This window comes from Leiobunum rupestre, chromosome 7 (genome assembly GCF_980474605.1).
Source record: "Leiobunum rupestre chromosome 7, qqLeiRupe1.1.hap1, whole genome shotgun sequence".
NCBI lineage: Eukaryota > Metazoa > Arthropoda > Arachnida > Opiliones > Sclerosomatidae > Leiobunum > Leiobunum rupestre.
In genome coordinates this window covers 14,272,400-14,297,450 of record NC_143390.1, presented here as the reverse complement: position 1 = coordinate 14,297,450, position 25,051 = coordinate 14,272,400, and the positions used below count along the sequence as shown (strand labels likewise).

Sequence of the window (25,051 nt, the reverse complement as noted above, 5' to 3'; positions counted from 1 at the left end):
AGAGACAAAGCCTAAATTTGCTGCAATTGGGATAGTAAAATCTAGAGTTGGATTTTTTTTTAATTAGATCAGATGACCCAGAGTGGGCCAGTGGGGTAAGAAAAAAGAAGTCAGATGAGAAATTGAACATTAAGTGGTTCCCAGTGATAATTGAAAATGTGGATAGCATCAATGTCCAAATATAGACCCACCCTGTCATTGTCTGAAGTCTCCTAATAATTTTATTTGATCATTTAATGTTTGTCTCGCTACTTAAATTAACGTAAAGCATAAGAATTATTCTCGGAAGTTTCTGATTAAAGACAGAATTTATTTCAAATAACTTACTGTGATTCTGTAAGCCTCGGGAACGAAAGTAACCATCAAGTGATCTTTAACAACGAGTCCAAATTAATATTATTACTTCATTTTACTTAAATTATTAAACGGTATTCAGTAATTTAAATTGAATACTTTTTGGTAGTTAGATTCCGAACTTCGGTCCCGTTCACATTCACAGTCGTAGTTTCGTTCGGCCTTGACCCTTGACTGAGTTGCCAAACCATAGACATAGAAAAGATATAGAGGCACTATTGTATCTGGCGAAGTTGACCGCGAGTGCCGATCCCCTTTTCGGCAATGTAGGAAGCCATGACTGAGATTGGCAGATTACGTGGCGCCATCGATGCGCGGTGAAATGAAATACATTATGACTTTTTGAAAATCAACTGTCATTTGATGTAAACAAAGGAAGAATAGATGGCGTTGCAAATTCTGCCCATCTCCGCTTTCATACATGCGGGGGGGGGGATTAATTTTCCCGGTCAAAAACAGGGGTGCCTTAACGCGGTAATCTTCCCTCTATTTCTTTTCTATCTCTATGGGCCAAACTATACAAACCTAATTGTCCTAGGGCTAATATTAACTTGGAGGAATAAAACAAGTATACAGGAGTTGCGGAGAGCTGCGAAATCGGTTACGTCAGTGACCGTGAACTCGCGCGAGACGGAGGGGTTCAAACGCGACTAGCGCCAACTGCATACGGAATTTTGCAACTATTATCATTTTACAGCATTGTTTTCACGTCGTCTGGTTTGTTTTGAAACATTTCTAAATTCTTTGCGCTTTTTTCCAAAATGACTCGTATTTGTTTGGAGGAATAAAACAAACCAGACGACGCGAAAACAATGATATAAAACGATAATAGTTGCAAAATTCCGTATGCAGTTGGCGCTAGTCGCGTTTGAACCCCTCCGTCTCGCACGAGTTCACGGTCACTGACGAAACCGATTTCGCAGCTCTCCGCAACTCCTGTATACTTGTTTTATTCCTCCAAGATATTAAGTAGATATTTTTTAAAACTAATTCCGGTATTATGTATTCAGGGTTTTGGTTTATTACTTTATTTGATACTTTTTACTTAAACACCACAATGAATGTTTCATAATAAAAACAGTCGTTCCTGATAAAGGTTCGTTGTTCAATTTTTAGTCCATATCAAATCATACCCAGTACCGCGGCTTATTTCCAGTCTCCTTACAAAATTGTAGTGGAGTAACCACGAAGGTTATTGGTGGAGCATGGGCCAAATTGGCCCATGGGTGGAGCTAGGAAGATCTAAGAGGATAAAAGTGTGCGTAGTCTCTAAGTTCTTTGGTAGTCTTCATCTTCCTAGCCCGTATTAGGGGAATACAATTTTCTATTCCAGGTTGCATAGTCTTCATCTTTCCTTGGGTGGAGATACCAATCATATCACTAATATGCCATGGAGATGATGGAGTAACTAAGCTAGAATCGAAAACCGTCCTGTCGTGGAATTTTTTAATTTTCCTTATTTATTTATAAGCTAGAAATTATTTATCTTAAATGGGTCTGTTTGATGAAAATTCGACGGGGTTACCACCAGCCAAAAATGAAGAAGGAAGACGGACGGCGATAAAGTTGTCTTCTCAGCAAAATGTTCATTTAAAAAATCCCTGTTTAAAGGTACACTCCATAATAGGGCAGCCTTTGGTGAAATCTAAACTGTTTATATTTAAGGAACAAGAAATGTCTTACAAATGCATTAGTGAAAATGCTGGAGAAAAAAACATGTGCAACCAATATTTCTCAAACTACAATGCTTGTCAAAGTTTTTGGGTAGGCATAAATCTCAAGTTCACTCTTGGGACTTGTAAGCTGTAAGCCAACTCATTTAAAAAACATTCTTACCCAGCGTACAATACGTATTGATCGTAAAAGAAATGGAATTACACCAGCTTTGCCTCCACCCGAAGAAAGAGAACAAATTAAAGCAGAATATATGAAAAATAGAAAATTATAGTTGTATTTTAACACAGTTTATTAATACTGGGATGTATAAAAATAACGGCAAATATATTTAAATTCATGTATACAATGCTAAGTCATATTGACAATGGGTGTTTCATAGTGAGATAAATAAAAATGTTGGATCCTGTTAAGGCAGGGCAGTTTTACAGGATTTGTGTTAGGAGTATGTCATTTACCAAAATTAAATAGAGATAGAACATGCAGAGAGAGTGAGTAGCCCAAGAGAAATGAAAGATAACCAAAAGAGAAAGTTTTTAGGACATTATTTTATTACATCCGTGGTTTTGGGTTAGTAGAAAGCATAATAACAAAGAAATATTTCTTTTCATCCAATTTCAGACATTAGTTTGTATAAAAATTTGCTAACAATCCTGCCAATTAAAAGAGTAACATCAGGCACTTAAGGACTTGTAAGACGCTAATTTTTCTTTTAATGCTTAGGATGGATCAGTTTTTTTATATAAGGCCAAAACAAAAGACAAGGTAATATATAATTGGGATTGTCTCTTTAGACTACAAGGACAATAAAAACAAAAATTACACCATTTCAAATAAAATTATCTAAAACTACAGTAAAATAATCTCTAAATCTCCACTTTTCTTGCTACATCACTAATTCTGTAACAAACTGCCATATGACTTGTGACATTTTTGGGCACAAATTGTAATTTTTTAGAAAAATTTAACTACATAAATTATTGGGTATTGACTAGTCTTTGAAAATTTCTTATTTTTGTTTTAAAAACTAGAAATTTATTTTTTGACTAGATGCTCTAAAACTTTATTATGTTAAAACTTTATTAAACGTTATCTAACTCAAAATTGTGACTAGTTAATATTCTGATTGATAAAAATATCATTATAATTACATAACGCAACAAAATTGTTCCCTAATGCTATGAAACTGAAGTTTATAAGAAATAATATTTTGTCCATAAAATCCCTGGCATTACGCGTTGCAAGGCAATAATTTTGAGAGGAAAGAAAAATGTAATAATTTCTTTACATTGGTCTTTCGCAAAATTATATTGCACATTTTGACTTTGGTAAACTATCTCCGTACCAATATTATAAATCCTAACTTCCTAAGTTTGCATAACAATATTTTTTTGTTATAAACTACAAACTTGAAATTCATCTAAAACGTAACTAATACCAAGTGATTTAGATTAAACCTTAACCACCTTTTAAGTCAAAATACATAATTATTTTTTTAAATTCATTCTTATTTTGATATGGTCCCCTCTTAAAGAAAAATGCTGTCAGATAAAAAAAGGGCTAAGATAGTACTATAAATGTACAAGTAACATCTCTCATGGCCTAATTTACAATGACTTGTTCTCTTAAATAGCAACAATTAGAGCTACATTATTTTTTTGGTTATCAGCCATAAGTTAAGAAACAACTGCCTTTAAATCCAAGTGTATTCGTTCTCCGCCCTAAAATTTACAAGCTTCTAACCATCATGCTATAACTCTTAACCCAATATAAAATTAGTGGAAGCACGAATTATCGTCATTATTCTCAGGCAGAATTTGAAAAACCAACAGTGCATCCCCATAGGAAAATAAAAAATTTCTAAAGTGTTAAAAGTTGAAGACCTACTCTGGGAGATTTTTTTAGCTTGGGGAAGAAAAAGTCTTACGCAAAAGCTTGTGCCTGATACTTTAAAAAAGTTCCAACATCAATATTTATAGCTACCATCTTCAGACAAAATTCTCCTTCTCAAGAGTTCAGTTTGGAGATGGTTTCACTAATCTTCACACATTGTCAGACAAATGTCAATCTTCAGCCCTCTTTCTTATGGAGAAGCAGTTAATTTTAAAATGTGCGCACAATTGTCTCACCTATAATAGAAATATTAATTATCAAAACATTATAAAGAAAAATTAAATAGCAAACCCTCATATTTGATTAAAAGTTAGTTGGAAAAAATACATACCACATATACCCCGTAATGAATATGGGCTAACGTAACGATGGCTGTCAAACACCTTAAAATGTAAACTTCTTTTATACCCAAACTGGGGATTCCAAATACAATAGCTACTGCCAAACCAGCTGGGTAAGTCATCCAGTTAATTGTTTCACTTTGCGTCTGTGTCATTTGACTTATTATAAGACGACACTAAAGAAAATAATATAATTATTAAAATTAATTGCACAACTAATTATCCAATATAAAAATAAGATAGTGTTAATTTGGGAAAACAACTACATCTTGATATTCTTGGGATATTTGAGCTAAACCAATAGATTATATATGTATACACTTGGAATGTAAGACACGGTAGTACTCCTTAGATATGGGCAAGGTTTGCTCAGAGATTTTTGCACGCATGCTAAGCACAGCCCAAACTCGACATCCAGTCTTGTTCTCTTACAGTATTTTCTCCTTTTTATAACCATGTATATACATTGATTTATGAGTGGAAAAAATAATTGCAGCAAGAGCATTAATTTTTCTATTAGGGATGCACCAATATATCGACCTATTTTTCTAATATCGGTATCGGCCAATATTATAAAAATATTTTCAGAAAAACATTTAAAAATAAGAAAATTCTCGATTAACTAGTAACTAATGATAATATTTTATTTTATTGGCTGCGCCACGTACGCCAGACTTCAGAAGCTAGATCATACCCTTTTTAGACAGGTGGTTACGAGTGTAAACAAATAAAAAAACCACGATATTCAATTTGGGATAGAAAATATGTATCACGTAAAATGAAAAGAAACATTTGGATATGCTCTTTCCAACATTTTTTCATGAAAAATTAGAATAAAATGGTAAGACATTGCACTGAACCGTCTTTAAAAATGATTTTATCATATACACTACTGTTATGATGGATAACTTTGTTAATATTATCAGTCACGAATAGTTGATATATGGGCTGTACCCATATCGGCGCATCCCTATTTTCTATGGTGTCGGCAGCCAGACACTGAATTTTAAAATACGTTTAAAGTCTTGCATTTAAAGTAGATTAAGCCAGGCCCATTTCTCTAGGAGCATTGGCAGCAATGAAACCTTAGCCATTTGATGTGTAAAATTTATTAATTCCATGGCAATACCATCCAAGAATTATCAAAACAGCTGCTATAGTTGCGACTGAATATTCTCTGTTAACTTAAATTGTGTTTGATAATTTTAATTTAGGTATTGACTAAAATAATTAGGTTGACTTAGGTAAATAAACGCAGTCTCTAAAACCTCTCCCAGTGCTTCAAATTATTTTTAGCCTTGTACAAACACTAAAATAGTATTTTCAATTTATTATTAACACTATATTAGCACTTTTAGAGACTGTAATAAAAATATAAATGTAGTTGGCAGTGAGAAAACAAAACTACTCATATCCAACAGTTGGTAAGGATGTATATGTAAAAATTTAACAACCTATATATTTTAATTAACCACAATTAAATAACCGTGATCCCAATTGGATCCAATCCCTCCTGTAACACAATTACATCTACCATAGCCGTCTATTCAGACAGCTATGCATCTAAATTAAAACCGTAAACCAGTTTAAAAAAAAGGGTAACTCACAGCAATATTTGCGAAAACAGTTCCAACCATATAATAGAACATTCTAGGATCACGAGTGATAATGTTCTCGGGTGAAAAAGTAGCCCATAATAAAGTCAAGAGAAAAAATATTCCCAATGGAATTCCAGGTCGAATAGCTTCAATTAAAGAGCTCTGTTTGACTTTCCCATCCATATAGGCCCTGTTAAAAAAATTTACATTCATTAAATTAAAAGAATAACCCAAGACAAAAATATTATAGTAATAAATTCAATGTCATCAAAAGTAATGATTAAGTTTAAACCAGGAAACTATTTGAATATAGAAAAAAACCAAGATAAAATATGTGGAAAATATTATTAAAAATTCCATTAATCAATAATTTCAATTTAACGTTACCTTAATTAACTATAGTGATAATGTAGCACAAGTTATGATGTTTTTATTTTTTAAACTAAGCTAGCTAAAAGGAAAGGAAAATGTACCTGTAAATGTTATATATGGAAACTGGTATGGTCATTCCGAAAGAACAAACTGCAATTAATAAAAAACATTTTAAATAATTTCCTTTAAAACAATTCAGAATTAATTAAATTCCTGTAGGAAATTGGCTTAAAATGCTTTAAACTTTACATTTAATATGGTTATAAGTACAGTGCTAAATATACACATGAAAACCAAAGAATCTTACAATAAATAACAGCTTCAGTAGCATCAGAAACTTTCCAATTAATAATTGGAACAGTTACTTTCCAAACTTGATGGGAATTAGTACCACTTATCAGGAAGGAAACGAAGAGAACCTGTAAATAATGTTTATTTGCTAAAGTATCAAGTCATATGTTTAACGTAATAAGAAAATAAATACAATTTGCGAAATGTCATAGCTCCACGGTAAGTACAAGATGCCAGTTATGTATTTTTCCCAATGAGAAAGGAAAAAGCAAAAGTGAACGATCCACAGTGTAAGAAAAATCCTATAGGGATCACAGCTATTTGGACCTCTTCCGAACACAGAATACAGACACGTAGGCATTAGAAGGCACGCCCAGCTATCTAAGCCATGATCCATCAATTCACCAAGTGGCCCACTTGTATTAGTTCTTCTAGCTTGTTTACCATCAATGCCATCTGAGAAATAAAACAATAACACCATCACCCTGCATCAGAATTTAATCAGAGTAAAAATGGGCAATACTAACCTAATGTATGAGCCAAGAAGTGGTTAATAGCGCATACAATCCACACCCAGCACGGAATTGGTGGTGCATCTGGATAAAGATCACTGTTTGCGCAGAAACTATAGTCGTAAATGGTCAATAAAAAGGTATTGACTGTGGTTAGCATAAAACCGGAAAACGTCAAGACATTGGGAGCGATCCATCTCGGTACAATCTAATTATAAATTGTTAAAAATAAAAATTAATTGTCCTTTGCTATACAGTTATGAATTCAAAATTTAAATTACTTTGACAACTTGGTCCCAAAATGGGTGCATAACATAGTTGCTAAGTGGGCTGGTATCTTTTGAACTATACTGAAAATTAAAAAATTTACATATTTGTAAGATAAATCTGGTAGCTGTAACATCAAAAAAATTACTAAGAGCAATCAGAAAAATTAAGAGAAATCGCATTTTCTAATCAAAATAATCTCCAACACACGTTATTCTCTCAAAAGAATTCATTATCTCATTACATTTCAAATCACTCCATTTTTCAGTTGACTAAGGTGTTTTAGTATAAGAGTGCTTTATCACTTTTGAAAAGCGTGGTCTGAATGTTCACGTCATAACTTATCCTTATCTATAAAAGGTCATAGGCCTGACTTTTGTAAAAATGAAATCAAGAATAATTCTTAATGCACATTAAATACATCTACACTGATATTTTTAAAGTTTCTAGGAATTGGAATTAATTTTTAAATAAAATAAACTTATATTTTCAAAAGGTGAAAGTTAATACATTGATGCATAAAAGCACATACTACAAGTTATTGATTTTCCTTATATAAAGGTAAATGTTACAAGAAATTATTTAATTTCTTGGCCACCAGGTACAGTCTTAATAATCCTGTCATATGATTGTTCTTAGATGTGTGCAATTTGATAGAAGGTATGAAGTATGGTTTAAGTGTGATTACAAAATACACTATTAAATAAATATCTTAAAATTTAACTATTATGAATTTACCTTATAGTTGTCGAAGCCCGTAAGCATATCTTTACTCATATAGGTGACTGCCATTGTGGAATGAATACCTCTTTTCAGACTTAGCAGTTTTGGATTATTGTCAACAGGGTGTTAACTTTTTAGTCCAAAATTAAGTTTTTCTTCACAACATTAAGTTTTTTGGTCACTAGCAGCTTGTATTATTGGACCAAGGCTTTATTAAATGAAATTTACTTCAAGTTGAACAATTGCTTAGCCCCAAGGTGCCCATTTAAGCGTCGAAAGGACTATAAATCTGAAAAACGCATATAATTTCAAAGCCTGTTGCAGAACTTGCAGTCTTGCAGAAGACCCCGGCTCACGCCGTTCACGGTTCACCCGGTTCACCTCACTGTGAGGTGTCCTCACCCCGCAAATTTAAGCCTTGGGTGTCAACTCCAAAATTGACAGAAAAGCCGCATTAGTTGAAAAGTATATATTTTTCATCACAAATAGCCTCTTAGAACTTATTTACTCTAATCCAAATAATTATCCAAATACGGAAAACAAAAAAAATTGACAAATATTATCATATCATAAAAGTTATAAATTTTTAGGAAGAGAAAAAGAAGCTTTTTATTTTAGACACAACCACTCCTCGTCCTCGAGTCCCTATTATAATTTCCCTGCTCTGTTCGAGCCGACACTTCACGGTTTTCACCGTTAGCACTTGGAGAAAAGATGCATTAGCAGAGATACTGACAATATAGAGATATGAAACTTCTTATACATCGCTGCGAACCCGTTTTTTTCGTTGACGCCGGCGCCTTCTATCGGCCGGAAGAAAGCTGTTTCTTCACGGGTTTATTTGGTTTTAGACCCCGAAGCCGCCGAAGTACGCGCCGCTGACGCCAATTTTTTTTCAACGCCGCCACCGATTTTAAAATTTAGACGGCGCGCTGCAGCCGCCGCCGCCGATTAAATCTGTCTAAAATGCTGCCACGCGCTTTTTGCGGTTTTCAACGAAAATCTTGTCCTTTCTCTAACCCGTCTTTGTGTTTCGTGCGCTCGCCTCGCATCTTGGACGCTATCAAAGATAATTTAAACTCGTACCCTAGATTCGAATACTGAGTGCTTTCCCATTGACGGTTTTGTTACGAAGCGTTTACCCTTTTCCGGCACGTGACCTCGGAAAAATCGGGCTCCATCGGTTGCGGTAAGGCGCAAACCATGGAGCGAATTTTTTCTGAGTTCCGGCGGGAAGTGGGTAAACGCTATCGGCAACGCGCGAGAGAGTGATTTCGAATCTAGGGTACGAATTTAAATTATCTTTGACGCTATATAGCGCCATGCTCGCAGTCGCTGCCTCGCTTGTCTCCCCCATCGTCTGCTAAAGTTGAAGGAGGGTCTCCCGGTTGCACTCACAAGGAGACTACCCGAGGTGTAACCAATGAGGTAGAATAAATAGAGATACAAATCCACCTTCCAGGACCTACCGTTTCGCGGGACAGTATTTTTGTTGAGTTGGAGAGTTACGCCCAAGGTTCGTCGAGAAAAATACACCATTGAGTTAGGCCTAGTAAATTAACTTAATCAAATCGTGTTGACGCCATCTATCGTGTTATTGGAAAACTAAACCTTAACATATTTTGCAAAAGTGTCTGCTTATAGAAAGAGATGGCGCCAACACGATTGGAAAAAGTTGAAACTTAAGCTTAATTCTCCTACTCAAATAAAACGTGTCCCGCGAATCCCATATTTGTTTGGATCTCTATTTATTCTACCCAATTTCATTAAATTGATAAAATTTGATAATTTTTTTTCCGTAAATTTTGATGAATTTTTTCTAGTTTTTGCACTTTAAAAAATTTCAATTTTTTGGAAAATTTTCCAAGTGGCCACCCTTAGAATTTTCCATAGAAATCTTATACTCCCATAGAAATCTCATAGGTAACTAGAATGCTGCCGTGTAACTGGCAAATGGGCCAAACGCCGTGGCAGACGATAGCCAGATCTCAGCCAATCAGAGCTCAAAGAGTGGTTCTGACGCCAAGACATTTTGTAGCAACGACTAATGATTATGTAGTCTTTCACGGCCAACTTAGATCAGTGCGAGTAGCAGTGGATCTAAGTTGGCCGTGAGTCTTTGCTTAAGCTTCAGCCAATCAGCGGCCATTCATTGACTACGGCAAGCCCATAGAGATAGAAAATAAGTAGAGGCCCAGACAGGGGAAAAAAGAGCTGCTTTCTGTTATGGAAATTGCATCCCCCCCGTGGCATGCGTTATAGGGAAGAAGCACGTAGCGTCACCACACCGTTCTGGAGGAACTAGAAATCGTCGCCTGAAAGCAAAATCCACGTAACTATATACGCAAGTCTTAAGAAGTTACGTGGATTTTGCAATGACGTCGTAGAGCCCAGCTGGTTGCCACAAAGGGAGTTTAGTTTCTTAGATGACCGTTTGTGGCGCCACGTATTTCTTCCCTATAACGCATAGCTCGTGAAGGGGGATAGCAGCGCGGAACAAACCCTCAGATTTCATTGGGCCTCTACTTATTTTCTATCTCTATGGGCAAGCCGCTAGCGCCATAACATGGCGGTTAAAAATAGTTGAAGCTCAGACGATTTTCAGTTTTTCATTAACCACTTCAAGGTTTTTGGATTTTTATTTAATAATAGTGTTAAGATTTTTTGAACTTTTAGTTTTGTTTTCATATTTACTTATTATAAGGAATATTTAAATGCCATTGTGAGGAAGATAAATAAAATTTCGTTTAGGTTCGCTTTGAAAATATTTAAGCCTAGGCCTGACATAGGCCTAACTTTTAAAATAGCAGGCAATGTCAATGGCAGTTTTGGGAGAAGCAGTGACTGAAGGTCCTTAGTATTAACCTTTGTATTTAAAGGTTATTTCACATTTAGAGTAAGTAATATTATATTTATTATTATGTTTGTAGAAACTTAGATAAACAAAAACCTTATGAAAGAGTAATTATATCCCAGAAAAAATACATTACACTAAAGAATGACACTTATGAGGAATTGACGACAGTCATTGAATTAAACAGCAACAATCATACTGATAATTGTCTTATTTTTCAAAACTTTACCTTCAATTTAATAATATGCTTTTTCTCTGAGAAGCTTAGCCAAGATAAATGTCTCGCACTCTGCTTAAATTCAACATTCCACTGTTAAACAACATAAGAGATAGTACTCAATGAAGACCGATATTTACAATGTTAAATAAAGTGTTTTAAAAAAAACGGATATTGCAGTAATTATAGCCCTGAGTTGTTGTTCCACTAGGCTCACTGAACTTCCTGAAGTAACTTTTACCAAATCATCAAATTGAAAGCCCGCCGTTTGTTAACATTTCAAATTGCCCCAAGGCTTAAGAAAACCCAAACTTTACTTTTTACATGTGGAAATGAAGCATCGAGGAGCCATAACAAAAACGTTTGCATATAAGAGAAAAATATTTACGAGTAAAGAAACACTCTACCATGTTTAAAAACTACATTAAACTCGATCACGGCCCCCTGCACGCGCTCCCGTGAACGCGTGGAGGGGGCCGTGACTCGATTGACGTGGGCCAATCAAATGCGGGTTCTTAAGGTGACGTAATCCATAATCGAATAATTATTTTCAGTAACTCAAACTAGATGGCAACGAGTCGTTGCCGTAGTCACTCTTTGAATCGTGATTGGCTGATAATGACGAAACCTCCGAAAATGTAATTGGCCCATTTTGTATTTATACGGAATCATTCTATGTTATAAGATTTCTATGGAATTTTCAAAATCCCACGTTTTTTTTCGGTAAGGAATTTTCCATTTTGTGTTATTAAAAACCTTTTCGGTTGGCATGGCAAAACTAATGCCCGTTGAAACTTTTCCTTTTAGGAACTTTGATGATTTATTAGGGCCTACTTAACCCCGAGTTTGAACAAAATTGGTGTGTTACACCTCGGGTAGTCTCCTTGTCAGCTTCAGTTGTGTATTATTTTATTAGACGTTGTATTTTTTTACTTTATTAATCGAGTAATGAGTAATAAAGTTAGAGATGATGATTTTGAGCGCGGGAAGTTTAAAGTAATTTGCCTAAAATAAGTTCTGCAATAAGTAGTAGCGAAGCTTGGAATTACTTTGGACAATGGCAACGTTATTAAGACGGAAATTGGATATGGCATATGATATATTTTCCAACTACCAAGATGGTAGTATTTACATAATGTACCTGATACTTTAAAAAAATAGATTTGTTTGTATTATTATGTGCTGTGCTGTTAATTATTATTCTAAACCAGCGTAAATAAAATAAGCTTATACTCGGAGTAAATTAAACCAGGAGCAGGACCACAGCAAGGAAGATTTATCTTCCTTGACTACAGGTAGGTTGATTTCTACTCTCTAGTATAAAATTATTTTTCTTTATAAAGAAACGCCGGATCACGCCGCCGCCGCCGTGGTATTTTAAGTCAACGCTGCCACCGACTAAAATTGACCGGCTCGCCGCCGCCAATCAAAATTTCGCGGCGTCAGGGTCTAGTTGGTTTAGGTTTTGAATGAAATCCCATTGAGTTGGGAATAAATAGAGGTACAACCAAAAGTAAATAGGGGGAGAAAGTCTATCACTGCCTTCAGATTTTACATTCCACCATGCTTGACACCAGTGGCGGAGCTTGGGTTAGTAGCGCCCCCACGCCGCGTAAGATTTTGCGCCCCTTTCTATATATTTATATATCTATATATATATATATCTATATAAATATATATATATATATATATATATATATATATATATATATATATATATATATATATATATATATATCAGGGATGCAACGGTTCCATGTTTTCGGACTATCTCGGTTCCGGTTCTTAAATTTGCGCTTTGTCGGTTCCGGTTCTGGTTCCTAGCATTTTTCATTGGAACACCAACGTTTGCCGCTCTGGCCGCTCTTACCTTTGGCTTTGAATATGTTTGGCGCTACTGTACAGGGATACTTGAATAATTGAAGGGGTTTTCCATAAGGATTGCTTTGCAGGTTATATTCCCTTTAAGTTGCGAACACTGAACAGTGATTTCTAATATTTTTTCGAACGCAGCCTTGATTCGTTGTAGTTGCTAAACTACCTACTTCAAAAAGTGTTGCATCGTTAGACAGATGATAAATTGCGGGGTTTTCCGACTCTCCGAGTCCCAATTTCCAAAATAAAGCGTGGCAACTGGCAAGTGTTTTTGCAACAATTGTAAGTGAAAATGGAGAATGCTGTTGGAGGATGTTGCCCATATGTGCATTGTTATGCTCATCGACTACAAAAAAAAATAACTTCCGAGTACATTTAAACAGTCATGTACATTTGTTTTGTAAATTATTAAAAATAAACCGGTTTTGTCACAGTTTTGTTTAGTTAGTGTATGTAAAGTGGGGGCCTCCAAATTAAAGAATTAAGTAGCCTACCCATAGAGTGTTGTCGTCTGAAACCCTGCGACGTCACCATTGTAATTTGCCTATTGATAAAAAACGGTAACTGTCATGGCGGCCACTATTAACACTACAGCTGTGACGTTACAAGTTTTCAAAATCGTATCAGACGACAACACTATAGTAATATCCTGGTGCCGCCACTGCGAATATCACATTATATGTTACTTTTAAATTTAAACAACCCGTCTCCTTATTAAGCTCTCCAACATAGAAATGTAACATAGAGTAAAAACGTGTCCATCGTGTATCCTGCTTTATGAGCTAATTCTAAGCAGTAAAACTTAAAGTAAAGTAGAGTCAATCTCGTAACGCGACTAGATAATCTAAAAAGTCTCCGGCGTGTACCCTGCGTTATGAACTAATTCTTCGAAGAGTAAGTTAAAATGAAGTAGCGTAACACTCGTAACTCATTTAAATAAACTACTCGTGTTTAAAGACTGAACTACATAAAATTTAAACCAGTCTTTACCTACTTTTGGCGCCAACTATATAACTTACTCACTTTATAGTCCTCGAAAAATGCGCCCCAAAACCTCTTGCGCCCCCACGCAGTCGCGTACCCTGCGTACCCTATATCGCCGCCCCTGCTTGACACCCTTTTTGAAGAGCTAGTGATCACGTGATATTTCTAACCAAAAAGGATAGCGCATTACGCGCGAAGTAGTGCATTTGTGGTATTCCGGTCCGCGCTCAAGATGAAAATTTTGAATTTTATTCCCTGGCAACCATGTCACCGCCTCGCGATTTCAAATAGTCTCTCTGTCAAATGCTGACCATTATTTCCTTCGATAACGGTTGATTTTAATTAATAATTACTATATCAATTGTAAAATAAACAAAAAAAAGCTCGTAGCTATAGCTATTATTTCAGTTAAACTTGCAAATTGTTAGGCCTTAACATCGTAGATTTACCAATTAGTCCCGATCTCCGCTCTTAGATGGCGCCACGCTCTCCACGATTTAAGTGAGCGTTATTCTAGTTACGGTTTATTACTTTTCAAGAGTCGCGTTATTATTTTTAAAATGTCGCATTTTAGTTTCTATCATATATCTACTTTATTTAGGAACTAAATTAACCAAATTATCGAAAGCAAAAGTTTAATATTCACGTATTTTATAGAGAACTATTTTTCATCGTGGCGGAGTACAACCGATACCTTTCTGTCCCTGTAAAGAGGCGAGGGGGAAGTCATTTCCGAAGCCCAAAAATTTTACCCCTCAAATAAGACGTCGTGCGGTTGGACCCAAGTGTCAGACTTTCTCCCCCTATTTACTTTTGGTACAACTAAATCTGGCTGGCGCGGGACCAATTTCGTTCAATAAGGAGACTTTATCCACTTTATCCAAGGTTCGTAAACTGTCAACACGATCCTTTTTAACTCAAGTTACGGTGAGTTAACTAATAATTATTTATTTTGAGCCATATAACTTTACAAAATATAGATGGCGCTACCGCCTAATTATAAAGATGAATTTCGTACAGTCTTCTCAGAACAGGTCCCGCGTAACCATGGCAACCGAAATCGTAATTGTAATTCTAGCAGTATTATTCCCAATTAAATGTGAAATCCAATGAATCAGATGTGTAGCTTTAATACAGAAATACGATTGCTTAGAGGATTTTAAATATAATTTATTAAGATAAGATAAAAAGTAAGTTTTTATTTAATTATATTTAACGATTTATTTTAACGCTTTGTCGGTTTCAAACGAAAATGACATGCAGCGCCTCTCGTTGTGAGATCACGCGTAACTTGGTTAAAAGTTTTTACCCGCCCCCATTGAAATTAATGTAAAGTTGGTGATAATTAAACGTTAATTAACCTACCAAATGGTATACGAAATATTCCAATGACAATTTGTTTCCGTTTATATGAACTTAAATGTAATATAATATCGTCTTGAAAAATCCTTTATTGCTTTATAACGTTCAAAAATAATATTTTTAACGCGCCATATAGATAATCGAACATCTGCTCGTTTAGGTAAAGTTTGCGTTGTCAACGCGCGTATTAGAAAGCAAAATGAGATTTTAGAAAGTACGTTGAAATTCGGAACGATATTAATACTTTTCGCGAATTTTGTCATAAGTGAATTATAAATATTACTTGAAATAAGTTTCAAGGTTTATTTAAAAGCTAGTTTCATAACTTTTCATCCATTGGTTCGTACACAATGTATTTTTAAAGTAGACGAAAATTTGAAGGCGGTGACTCTTGCCCACCCTAAGCCTCGGTTTAATCTACCGCGTATTTTGAAACTCAAAAACCCGAGTACTATCTTTAAATGATGGCGAACGCTAATTGTAATACGAAACAAATAACGAAATACGTGAGATTTTTGGCGTTAAATGGACTTAGAACGTATTTCGTTATTTGTTTCTTATTACAAGGAGCATTCGGGTTTTTCCGTTTGAAAATACGCGGCAGATTAAACCGAGGCTTAGTACTGGGCAAGATTCACTGCCTTTCATTTGCTTTCTAATACGCGGGTTGACAACGCAAACTTTACCTAGACGAGCAGATGTTCGATTATCTACATGGCGCGGGAAAAATATTAATTTTGAATGTTATAAAGCGATAAACGATTTTTCAAGACGATTGTATATTAGGCCTACATTTAAGTTCATATAAACGGGAAAAATGGTCAGTGGAATATTTCTTATATCATTTGGTAGGTTAATTAAAGATTAATTATTGCCAACTTTACATTAATTTCAATGGGGGTGGGTAAAAACTTTTAACCAAGTTACGCGTGAGCTCGCCCCTAGAGGCGCTGCGCGTCAATCGCTCGTACTCTATACCAGCGGTTCCCAAAAGGTGTTCCGCGGAACCCTGGGGTTCTGTGGAAGGGTCACAGGGGTTCCGAGAATTCGCAGCGCGGCCATCTTTGTTTGTGTCAAGAGTTTAAGATGAGTAAAAAAAATGAGTTGGGGTTCCGCCAGAATTAGGTGGACAATTTAGGGTTCCATAGCAAAATAATTTTGGGAACCGCTGCTCTATACGCTTCTGGGCTTTGTCATACTTGTGGTTTAAATTTTGTTTTTCCAATCTACTACGAATGGAAAGTTGTACAAAAAAAATTATTTATTTCAAGTAATCAACACATGAAAGATGCTGATGCATATCATCTTTTGAAATAAACCAAGATTGATCAATTGTTCTTGAAAAAATTCTTGTAATCCTCTTACCTTTGTGTATTTGCATTTCAATTGTAGGAATTTCCACTGATAAAGAAAATCATGTTAAAATTTAATAAAGTTGTTTCGAATGAAACTGTTTAAAATCAAATTCTATAGATATATTTTCGCTGGAACTTGTTCCAACTGAAACACCGCTCCTTTTTGTAGGTCTATTGTTGCGCTCTTCCACCATTTCTACAAACCGTTTAGAGGTCGGTAACGGTTAATCATTATCCATGATTAAATTGATTTTTTTTGGGGAAAAATGTAAACAAAGAAATTTACCGGTTAATATTTCGGAAAATGATTAAAAAATTAGTATTATTCGTAAAATTTGGGTTTTTTATCGAAAAAAAACGTCGTTTTTCCGATTAATTTTACAAATTTATCAAAAAATTAATCGGATAATACAGAAATATAAATTACTTGATCAAAAAGTTTTACGAATAATTTTGAGAGCTTTATCTATTGAATAAAAGTTAACCATCCCTGACCTCTACCGTTTACTAGATTCTATTTGAAATTTAAGTTTGAACTCATGACCCTGTTACCAGCTCCTGCCTTTACTAATATATACATTTCATCGTACCAGTTGTTTTATGAAAGTCCTTGGTATTATTTTTAAACAATACTTAAAACTCAACTTTTACTTGTTGGCCTAAATTCATTGGAAAATATTCTTGGAATAGCGTTTGGTGTCAGTCTTATTTTTGTTTTACTATTCATAAAACAAGAATCCTCAAAATGTAGGGCGCATATTTTATTATGATGTAATTGTAATTTGAAATTCAAATAAAGATCGCTTCTTCCGATATTAATCAGCCATTTCCCAGAGGTAAGTTCATTGAAAAACCCCGTATTAAAGATAAGCCTAACAAAAGCTATATTAATTAATTTTTCCCACCGTTCTTGCTCTTTTGGAAACTTAAACCATCAGATCCTTGGCTTTTCTTTAGAACAATTACTTGCAGGCATATTTCTTTATTGCTACAAACCCTCAAGATAATAATTTCTGATACGAAACGAATAGATATATTTTTGCGTCTGAAATCCGCTTTCTTCCGGCCGTTAGGCGTCGCTCCGCTCAGGATTTTTTTAAAATTCCGGGGTCGCTTTTCAGGCGGAGTTTCATATCTCTATATTGCCAGTATCTCTGGCATTAGCGCAGCTCAGCAAATATGGGATCTCTACTCACGGACAGCAGTGTTGCCGGAATGGCAATTATAATGAAATAATAGGCAATTCCGAAAAAGATCGGTGGTCACATGATTTGGTTACTTTCTGCTGTATGGTTAAAGTATTTGAGCGCGCGCTTCTTTCTAATTTTCAACGCGCGCGCAAAATCGCGCGAGCCGAAATCTACTAATATATCAAGAATTAACTCTTTTGTACATGTATTTGTCGTCATTATATTTCAGAATCACCTATTACCCCTGGCGGCGAATAACCGATCACGGCGGTTCATTTAAAAATATCATTTTCTTAGGTCACTTATAGAAAAATAAATGTTATAAATGTCATAATTTTAAAGAAACAAACTTTTTTAATCTTCGGCGTTTGAATTTATTATAATAATTTTCATATAAAACCTGTCGAAGCTACACCACTTCAAACTTTTTATATTCAGTCCTAGCAAACGTCTAGCTCGAAATCGGACGTAAACTGCTCGGAAGTAGACAACGGAGATCACCTTATAAAAATTAACATGGAACCAATCCAATTTCTACGTACGAATCTCGATACGAATTCATAACGAAGAAACATGGAATACAAATGAAATTGGGCTACAAGGAAGTCAATATCAAAGAAATTGACGTTAATTTGTGGAAGAGAAGAATGTCGATGACAATGGAATAATTATAGCTAAGAAAGAACCGTTTTCAAATTTAAGATAATTAAGCTTTTGTTTGACAGCTATAACTTTTCGTCGTAAATCTTAACGTTTGGAAATCGGGGTGGTAAGGGTGGGATATCGTCGTGAGCCGGGGTCACCAGGAATCTTGTGTTGCACGCGAGGCTCATTTTTCGCAACGGATTTTGCGTCGGCCATAAGCTTCCGGGTGTGGTGCCCGGAGCGTGACTAATGGACCTTCGAAGAGCATCGCTTATCCTGACCTGTCCCGATGGTTCCGAAAGACGACGACGACGCAATTTAACACCGTCCAGTTCCTGTTCACCATCTTCCACTTTTATCTTTAGTTAAAGGGATAATTTACTTATAGACAGACCGTTAATTGTACCAGAGATTTATAATAATCCCACTTCGGGAAAGGGAAGTGTCTAACTGCACATTTTCCATATAGCCAACATAGATTATCCCATAAGCCTATCATAAGGTCCCCATAAGCAAAGGTCTAGGCCAAATTTTTGACGATCACATACCCGTTATTAAGAGGTAGGTATTCAAAATATGCACCTCCTAATGGCTACGTTCTCAACTATGCATTTCTGAAATAAATTTCGCGAAATGCATTATTGCGCGAAAGTTTTGAAACCTAGAACCACGCGGCAGGCCGGGAGTAGTGGCTCACTCCTGTAACCCCAGGCGTCCGGGAGGCAGAGTTTGCGGATGGCCGTGTGAGGACGACCACCAATTCCCCAACGAGTGGTCGGAATACTTCTGACACTGGTGTCCCCACCCATATCCCCACGTATCCCCCCGTTGGCGTGGCCGTTACACATATCTCGCCCTGATTGGCCGGTCTCGCGGTCTTCTCAGACTCAATCAGCTCTTCTTGAATAAAAAAAAAACCACGCGGCAGAAATCTTCGCCGCAAGCCCTTAACACCGTAGCCTATTAACAATTTCATAGCTTTAAAACTTAAAATTGACACTCATCTTTGAAAAATGATTCATCAGAACCTACAACTAGCTATTAGAAATAAGAGTTGTGTTTCTGAAGGTGTTTTTTTTAATCAAATTAGAGATTTAGACGCGTTTTAGTGGCATTTATCAACCCGAGCGTGGCTGCTCTACCAAGAAAGATAATATTTTAGAAATTTTGAAAAAGATCTCGCTACTGCCCGACGTACGTTAATTTTCTTCTCGCATGGACAATGCCGTAAACATGGGGTTCTATGCTAGACCTTTACTTATGGGGACCTTATGATAGGCTAATGATTATACACATAATTGACCAGCCCGTTTCAATTTAGTTATTTTCGTGGTCAAGGATGTAACTCGCTTATATAGGCGTAATTTTTGGATCTTAAAATTAATTTTGCGCGTGAAAATACGCCGCCATGTTAGGGTATAAAAGCAGGTAAATATGCCTGCTATACCCCACAACGTAAAGGTACTGTCACGCGCAAAAACGTAATTTTGAAATCGGTCAATTGGAAGATAGATACTTCCCACAACGCACACCACCGAAGGGGTTTATTGCAATCTTCCGCTTTTAAGTATCTTACATCGGAAATCTCCGGCTTTGTCTTTCTTCTGCTGAAAATACGTTTGAAACTATACTCTCTACCAACTCCCTGGTAGCTTCCTCTATGTTTGACGTTATTCATTCCCAAAACCCCCATGGTCATCCTTTGGGCCACATCCTAAAAATCAAGATGGAATTATAATCGATCTCTACGTAACACATTTTTTCCATTTAAAGCTATACATGAGATCTGGGCACGTAAGTTAAAATACTTCGATATACGTCATCGTCTTGCACGTCCTACGAAAACGAAGAAGATAAATTATCAGCTCTCTGTTCCCTCACCTCTATCAATGGAACCTCACTTGAAGCATATCCTGGAGGGTGACGTACTGCGTTTTACTATCTCTCAAGACTTCGTTGGTATTCATTCCGTTAAGATTCTACCATTAGGTGAAATTTAAGTATGAACCACAAAAAAAGAATGAAAGACTTACAGCCCATTCCTTAACGAACGATTTCCCTAATTCCTCGGCTTCTTGACCTTGAACGGTTTTGTTGTATTCTCGCGCGATCTGAGAAGATCACGGTAGAATCGTTGGCGTATTGAAAACGCTTGAACATTCATGGTACAAACCTTTATGTCGTGAGTCCAGAAACGACTTGTCCTGTTCAAACTCGTTCCCGGTGCGACTTCTTTGATCTATAACCAGTAGAAGCGTTACTTGTGGGTGTGCTGCCGTTCTCTTTCTTTAAGACAGACGATACCTTAAGAACTACCAACGCGCTAATTATGATACAGATGATGTTGATGATGGTCAGCAGTAAGCTGATGACTCCCAGGATAGCGCATTCCACGTCCATTTCGGGCGCGAAACTAAACTCGTATCCTTTCGGAAGAATCAAAGCTTGATTGATGCCAACCTCTTCTTCTCGTATTACAACAAATACTTCTTCGTACCAGTACGATTTTACGTGCTTCAGGGATGATATACCCCACAATAAACCCTAAAACAATACTCCAACTATATTTTACTGGTACTGAACTTTTCGCGTCATTGAAAATAATTGAATAAACGTACGGCGTTTACAGCTGGTGGTAATAAAGAAGCCGATATGGCGACACCAACCAAGCAGCCAGCATTCCCTCCAAGGACCGACAAGGCCACTCCGGCACCGGAAGGAACCGCGATGAGAATCCCAACCCATAAACTTCGTAACTGACCTCTGCAATACGTTATAGCATTCAGATCCGTGTGAAAATATTATCATTTTTATAAATATACCGTCCAAACATTTCCGAAGTGGGAAATGGTGAACCACCGTATTCCTCGCAACTAGCCAGTCCCACTAAGAAACCTGACATTTCAAAAATCATTATTTAACTTCAATTTAGGGGAATTAGATAGTATAACGGTACCTATTACTAAGCATATGATTAGTCCAATTAATTCGGCTTTAACTCCCAGGGAAACGAGGCGTTTATCTCTGATGGCACCTCCAAATGTTCCCGCCAAAATTGGACCCTGTATTTTCCACGAAATAAAAACATTTAACTTTTCGTATCACTGGAATAGTCCTTTATAGTTCCTACCATTAGAGGGGAAATGAGCATACTGGCTACTATTACTACGGAACTGTTTTCCATCAATCCGAACGCGGCAACCAAACTGAATGCGAAGAATGTAATTTATAATATCGACCAGTGGCGTAGCGTGGGAGGGGCAAAGGGAGCCATGACCCCGAGTGGCTAAGATGTACGGGGCGGCCAGCGGCCTGGAAAATTGAAACGAACGTCGCCGGCCGAGATCGTAGATCGGAAAAGTGATAAAAAATTATTTAAGGTATCTGGGTATCTTAGCAATCGAACAAGAGGTACAAATTTATATTGACCATTGCATTAAAGAATTCACGTTAAAAACACGCAGAATAAAATTTTAATTTTTAAACGACTTGAATCATTTTGCAATCACAGAATTTTCACCGATTTTCAGCTAAAATTAAGTTGTGAAAATAGGGGGGGGGGGGCCAATTTAGGGTTTACCCTGGGTGGAAGAAATACACGCTACGCCACTGATATCGACGCAAATTCGTACAAATCTTACCTAGCTAAGATGACAAACATCACGAAATCGAAAGTTAGTTCGCTGTCGGCTTTGACACTCTCAACGACCTTTTGAGAGATAAGTCATATATTGTAAGGCGTGATAATTAGAACTTTCAATTCTTTATCAAATCGCTAATTACTTGGGCTACTGTCAACCGAGCTGTAATGGATTTGAGAAACTGTTTCTGCATGGCTTTGAACCCTTTGGACTTCTTGCCTTTGGTGTTTTTAAGTTTCATACGCACAGAGTCACCCTCCTCTCTAATTGTCGATAGATGTACATAAGAAACACCATTAGAATAGGAGTTTCCATAAAATAAAATGTTTTTCTCCGCGTTATGAGTTTAAGGGGGAAGAGCCACAAAACGTTACAGTAAAAGCCTCTAATTCGTTCAAGCTGAACGTTTCTGTTTTAATAATTACACAATTGAATTATATTTTTCTTATTAGGCTGAACCTTCCTCTAGCGCTTAAAATAATTTTGATAATTCTAATATTAATAGTTAACGAGATATAAGGTCCTAACTAAAGGGTAGTTTGGGCGCTTGCCCAACTTGTTTAGCTCCGGGGGTCCGAATTGAAACGTAATAGCTTCATTACTTTTAAATTTTAAATTGTCAAAATTATTTTAATCACTAAACAAGAGGCTGTTCTACACTTAAATATTTATAAGTTAAAATACAAAATAAAAAGAGTTCATCTTGAAATAGCGCGAAAGTAGACAATGGCCACTGTATAGTCTTCCCCCCTTAAGCTTTTTAGTACTTTATTGATACGCGCGTTTTGCACGTGGACTACAAATTTCAAAATCTTTATCGACTCCAACGCGTGCTCTCTATCTTCAATAACTATTGCTTGTGACGTAGAATAAAATTTACACTTGAAACACCGGTATTAAAGGGCCACACCGGAGTTTGAATTTGACCTGTTTCCAGAAAAGAATTGGTCGTATCTGCTACCAGGTGTTAAATTTGGGCCGAATTTTCAAACGTTGGTGTGGCCCTTTAATAAATCTAACGTACTTTGTTTCATCCTCATCATCTTCGTCCTCTTCAGACTCTTCGTCCGACAATTCCCTTTCTTGATAGAAGACGGAACATGGTAAAACTCTGTACAAAGTAGGGCTGGTATTTAAAAAAATATCAAATATCGTAACTTTTCAGCTCTTATTGTATTTACGCGACAGTGGACTGTTGAATTATTCCGATTCCTCTGGCAGACAACGCTCGAAGTATGTGATCGCATCTTTGGGCTGATTCGCAAGGAAATGACACCTTGTTCCGAAAAGATATACTTAAGACGAACGACTCGATTGAGTACAATTATCGGACAGAGACATACCTGACAGAAAATATCGTTTACATTTGACGCCCATACGGCGTCAAATATACCAAGCTGCGGTAAGACGTCCCTCAACATCTGTGGATGACACGCTGAAGTACAAAAACTACGTAATGGTTGGCTATAATTATGTACTAACCACTTCCAAAGGTCCCTTCTTATCCACGAAGTAAATATTACTGTACAGCGAATTCTTCTTCTCTGATTCGTGTTTTTCGTCATCTCCATCTTTTCCCTCATCTTTAGATTTTGTTTCTGTTTCCGGTAACCGAATCGCGGGAATTTCTAGAGTGGATGCTTGGGTATCTGTTGGAATTAATGTCAACTGCTGTTGCTTTATAACTATAGTATAATATCAATCTAGTAAATTCTTAGAACTAAAGGATTCTAACCATTAGTTCAAAGCCCAAATCTAAATTGTAAAAACGTTACTTTTTCTTCAAAGTTTTATGGCCTCGAATTAAGAGGTACTTAGCCGTTATCGGGGCGTTACTTACCAGGCTGATCCAAAGATTCTTTGTGTTCGGTTGACTTAGACGACGAGGTGTCGTCCGAATCACGAATTTGGTACTCCTTTTTGGGGACACACACGACAAACCACATTCCACTAGACATGTTACGGAACTCACGAAAAACACGCTTGATTTTTAGTAGAGCATCTCAAAACTTTCGTAAAATAATATCTTGGAATAGAACGACTTCTCGTGATAACAGAGGTTACCTTAAGATAACGTAATCTCTTTTAAGGCACAACCGCTTTTTTCAAGTGAAACAAAGACAAAACCGTTTAACCCAACGGGGCAGGTATTATTTAGATAATGGTATAAGGCGATAACAATAGGGTGCCAAATACCGTTATCTAAATTAACTGTGGTACGGGAAATGTTATATATATGACCAAATACGAATGTCAAAAACATGTAAGCGGACGGATCATTTTTATGTCATAAAAATAACTAATCCTAAAAAGCTCTAACCACGAACATTCTTCAATCAAAGGAAAACGAACCTTCTCAATTTGTTATCAGATTCATGATTTTTCAAGTTGTAACATTTACCTCTAAATTAGTCCTTTAGCTAAACGTAAAAGAGAATGAATTTACTTCAACCTACCAGTTTTCCATAGTTCTCTCAACAAGAAAATAGGGACAACTTAGCAACGTTTCTCAACACTTTTGGAATCAACGACAGAAGTTGGAGATGAAGTATTTGACACCCTTACCATAGAAGCCCCTCTAGCAGAAGCGGAATTGCCAGACCCAGACAAATATTATCTCACCATTCACCCTCTTAACCAAGGGGTCGGACACTTGCATTTTTGCGTACGCAATTTTGAATCTCAAAGTTTTTTTTAAGAAATCAGAAAATAACTTTCTAAAATATTTTTTACTAAGTGTACAAGATTTTTACGAATGTCAGACCCCTCGCTCTACAAAAGCTTCCGTTGACACCCTACGAGATTTTTCAATAGGCTAAACAGGCAGAGTCCAGGTGTAAAACGTTTTTCTTTGAATACTAATTAGATCGGAAGCCACTGAAATAAATCGAAGCTTGAAAACT

The 25,051-nt window shown here is 36.3% G+C and overlaps 4 protein-coding genes across 8 annotated transcripts in view; 1 reads left to right on the top strand and 3 right to left on the bottom strand.

The window, feature by feature from the left end:
* LOC149934853 (NPC intracellular cholesterol transporter 1-like) overlaps window positions 1-371 on the bottom strand; it is a 55,940-nt gene extending 55,569 nt beyond the window's left edge. For both annotated transcript variants that reach the window (XM_090181420.1, XM_090181421.1), the window contains exon 1: window positions 328-371. The gene's annotated coding sequence lies outside the window, so the exon portion shown is untranslated. The remainder of the gene's footprint in view (window positions 1-327) is intronic.
* A 1,095-nt stretch (window positions 372-1,466) lies between these two features.
* LOC149934852 (coiled-coil-helix-coiled-coil-helix domain-containing protein 7) lies at window positions 1,467-2,393 on the top strand. 2 transcript variants are annotated; one of them, XM_090181426.1, is made up of 5 exons: window positions 1,467-1,612; window positions 1,688-1,758; window positions 1,826-1,965; window positions 2,020-2,118; window positions 2,195-2,393. In XM_090181426.1, the coding sequence occupies exons 3-5, from the start codon at window positions 1,846-1,848 to the stop codon at window positions 2,300-2,302; spliced, it is 327 nt and encodes a 108-aa protein (XP_090037552.1). In that variant the 5' UTR covers window positions 1,467-1,612; window positions 1,688-1,758; window positions 1,826-1,845; the 3' UTR covers window positions 2,303-2,393. The 2 variants fall into 2 exon arrangements, with proteins under 2 accessions (XP_090037552.1, XP_090037553.1); XM_090181427.1 differs by lacking the exon at window positions 1,467-1,612 and having other exon boundaries at window positions 1,639-1,758; window positions 1,830-1,965.
* Window positions 2,315-8,729, bottom strand: LOC149934851 (ethanolaminephosphotransferase 1-like). Of its 3 annotated transcripts, none has more exons than XM_090181425.1 (10): window positions 8,211-8,729; window positions 8,041-8,148; window positions 7,317-7,385; window positions 7,051-7,243; window positions 6,717-6,979; window positions 6,540-6,651; window positions 6,334-6,382; window positions 5,870-6,050; window positions 4,253-4,438; window positions 2,315-4,157 (listed from the first exon to the last, which is right to left on the bottom strand). In XM_090181425.1, exons 2-10 carry the CDS (start codon window positions 8,092-8,094, stop codon window positions 4,092-4,094), a joined length of 1,173 nt encoding a protein of 390 aa, XP_090037551.1. In that variant the 5' UTR covers window positions 8,095-8,148; window positions 8,211-8,729; the 3' UTR covers window positions 2,315-4,091. The 3 variants fall into 3 exon arrangements, with proteins under 3 accessions (XP_090037551.1, XP_090037550.1, XP_090037549.1); XM_090181424.1 differs by having other exon boundaries at window positions 8,041-8,314; window positions 8,428-8,729; XM_090181423.1 differs by having other exon boundaries at window positions 8,041-8,729.
* A 9,483-nt stretch (window positions 8,730-18,212) lies between these two features.
* On the bottom strand, window positions 18,213-24,169 carry LOC149934850 (uncharacterized). Its single transcript, XM_090154176.1, has 18 exons — window positions 23,989-24,169; window positions 23,631-23,797; window positions 23,492-23,569; window positions 23,330-23,424; window positions 23,173-23,259; window positions 22,291-22,411; window positions 22,149-22,216; window positions 21,638-21,713; window positions 21,464-21,569; window positions 21,330-21,402; window positions 21,126-21,270; window positions 20,812-21,051; window positions 20,681-20,746; window positions 20,541-20,618; window positions 20,409-20,486; window positions 20,287-20,343; window positions 20,084-20,221; window positions 18,213-18,866 (listed from the first exon to the last, which is right to left on the bottom strand). Exons 1-18 carry the CDS (start codon window positions 24,104-24,106, stop codon window positions 18,588-18,590), a joined length of 2,070 nt encoding a protein of 689 aa, XP_090010302.1. The 5' UTR covers window positions 24,107-24,169; the 3' UTR covers window positions 18,213-18,587.
* Window positions 24,170-25,051: the final 882 nt, after the last annotated feature.

Bases quoted from the DNA above. Each gene is read 5' to 3' on its own strand.
- LOC149934852 (XM_090181426.1), top strand. From the start codon at position 1,846: ATGGGTCTGTTTGATGAAAATTCGACGGGGTTACCACCAGCCAAAAAT. The intron at 1,966-2,019 runs GTACACTCCATA...TTTATATTTAAG, and splicing joins TAAAAAATCCCTGTTTAAAG to GAACAAGAAATGTCTTACAA. The intron at 2,119-2,194 runs GTAGGCATAAAT...ATTCTTACCCAG, and splicing joins ATGCTTGTCAAAGTTTTTGG to CGTACAATACGTATTGATCG.
- LOC149934851 (XM_090181423.1), bottom strand. From the start codon at position 8,094: ATGGCAGTCACCTATATGAGTAAAGATATGCTTACGGGCTTCGACAAC. The intron at 6,980-7,050 runs GTTAGTATTGCC...TTTATTTCTCAG, and splicing joins CTTCTTGGCTCATACATTAG to ATGGCATTGATGGTAAACAA. The intron at 4,439-5,869 runs GTGAGTTACCCT...TATTTTCTTTAG, and splicing joins CTGTTTTCGCAAATATTGCT to TGTCGTCTTATAATAAGTCA.
- LOC149934850 (XM_090154176.1), bottom strand. From the start codon at position 24,106: ATGTCTAGTGGAATGTGGTTTGTCGTGTGTGTCCCCAAAAAGGAGTAC. The intron at 22,412-23,172 runs GTACGTTAGATT...ATCGACAATTAG, and splicing joins GATGATGAGGATGAAACAAA to AGAGGAGGGTGACTCTGTGC. The intron at 20,487-20,540 runs GTAAGTCTTTCA...ACCTAATGGTAG, and splicing joins CGTTCGTTAAGGAATGGGCT to AATCTTAACGGAATGAATAC.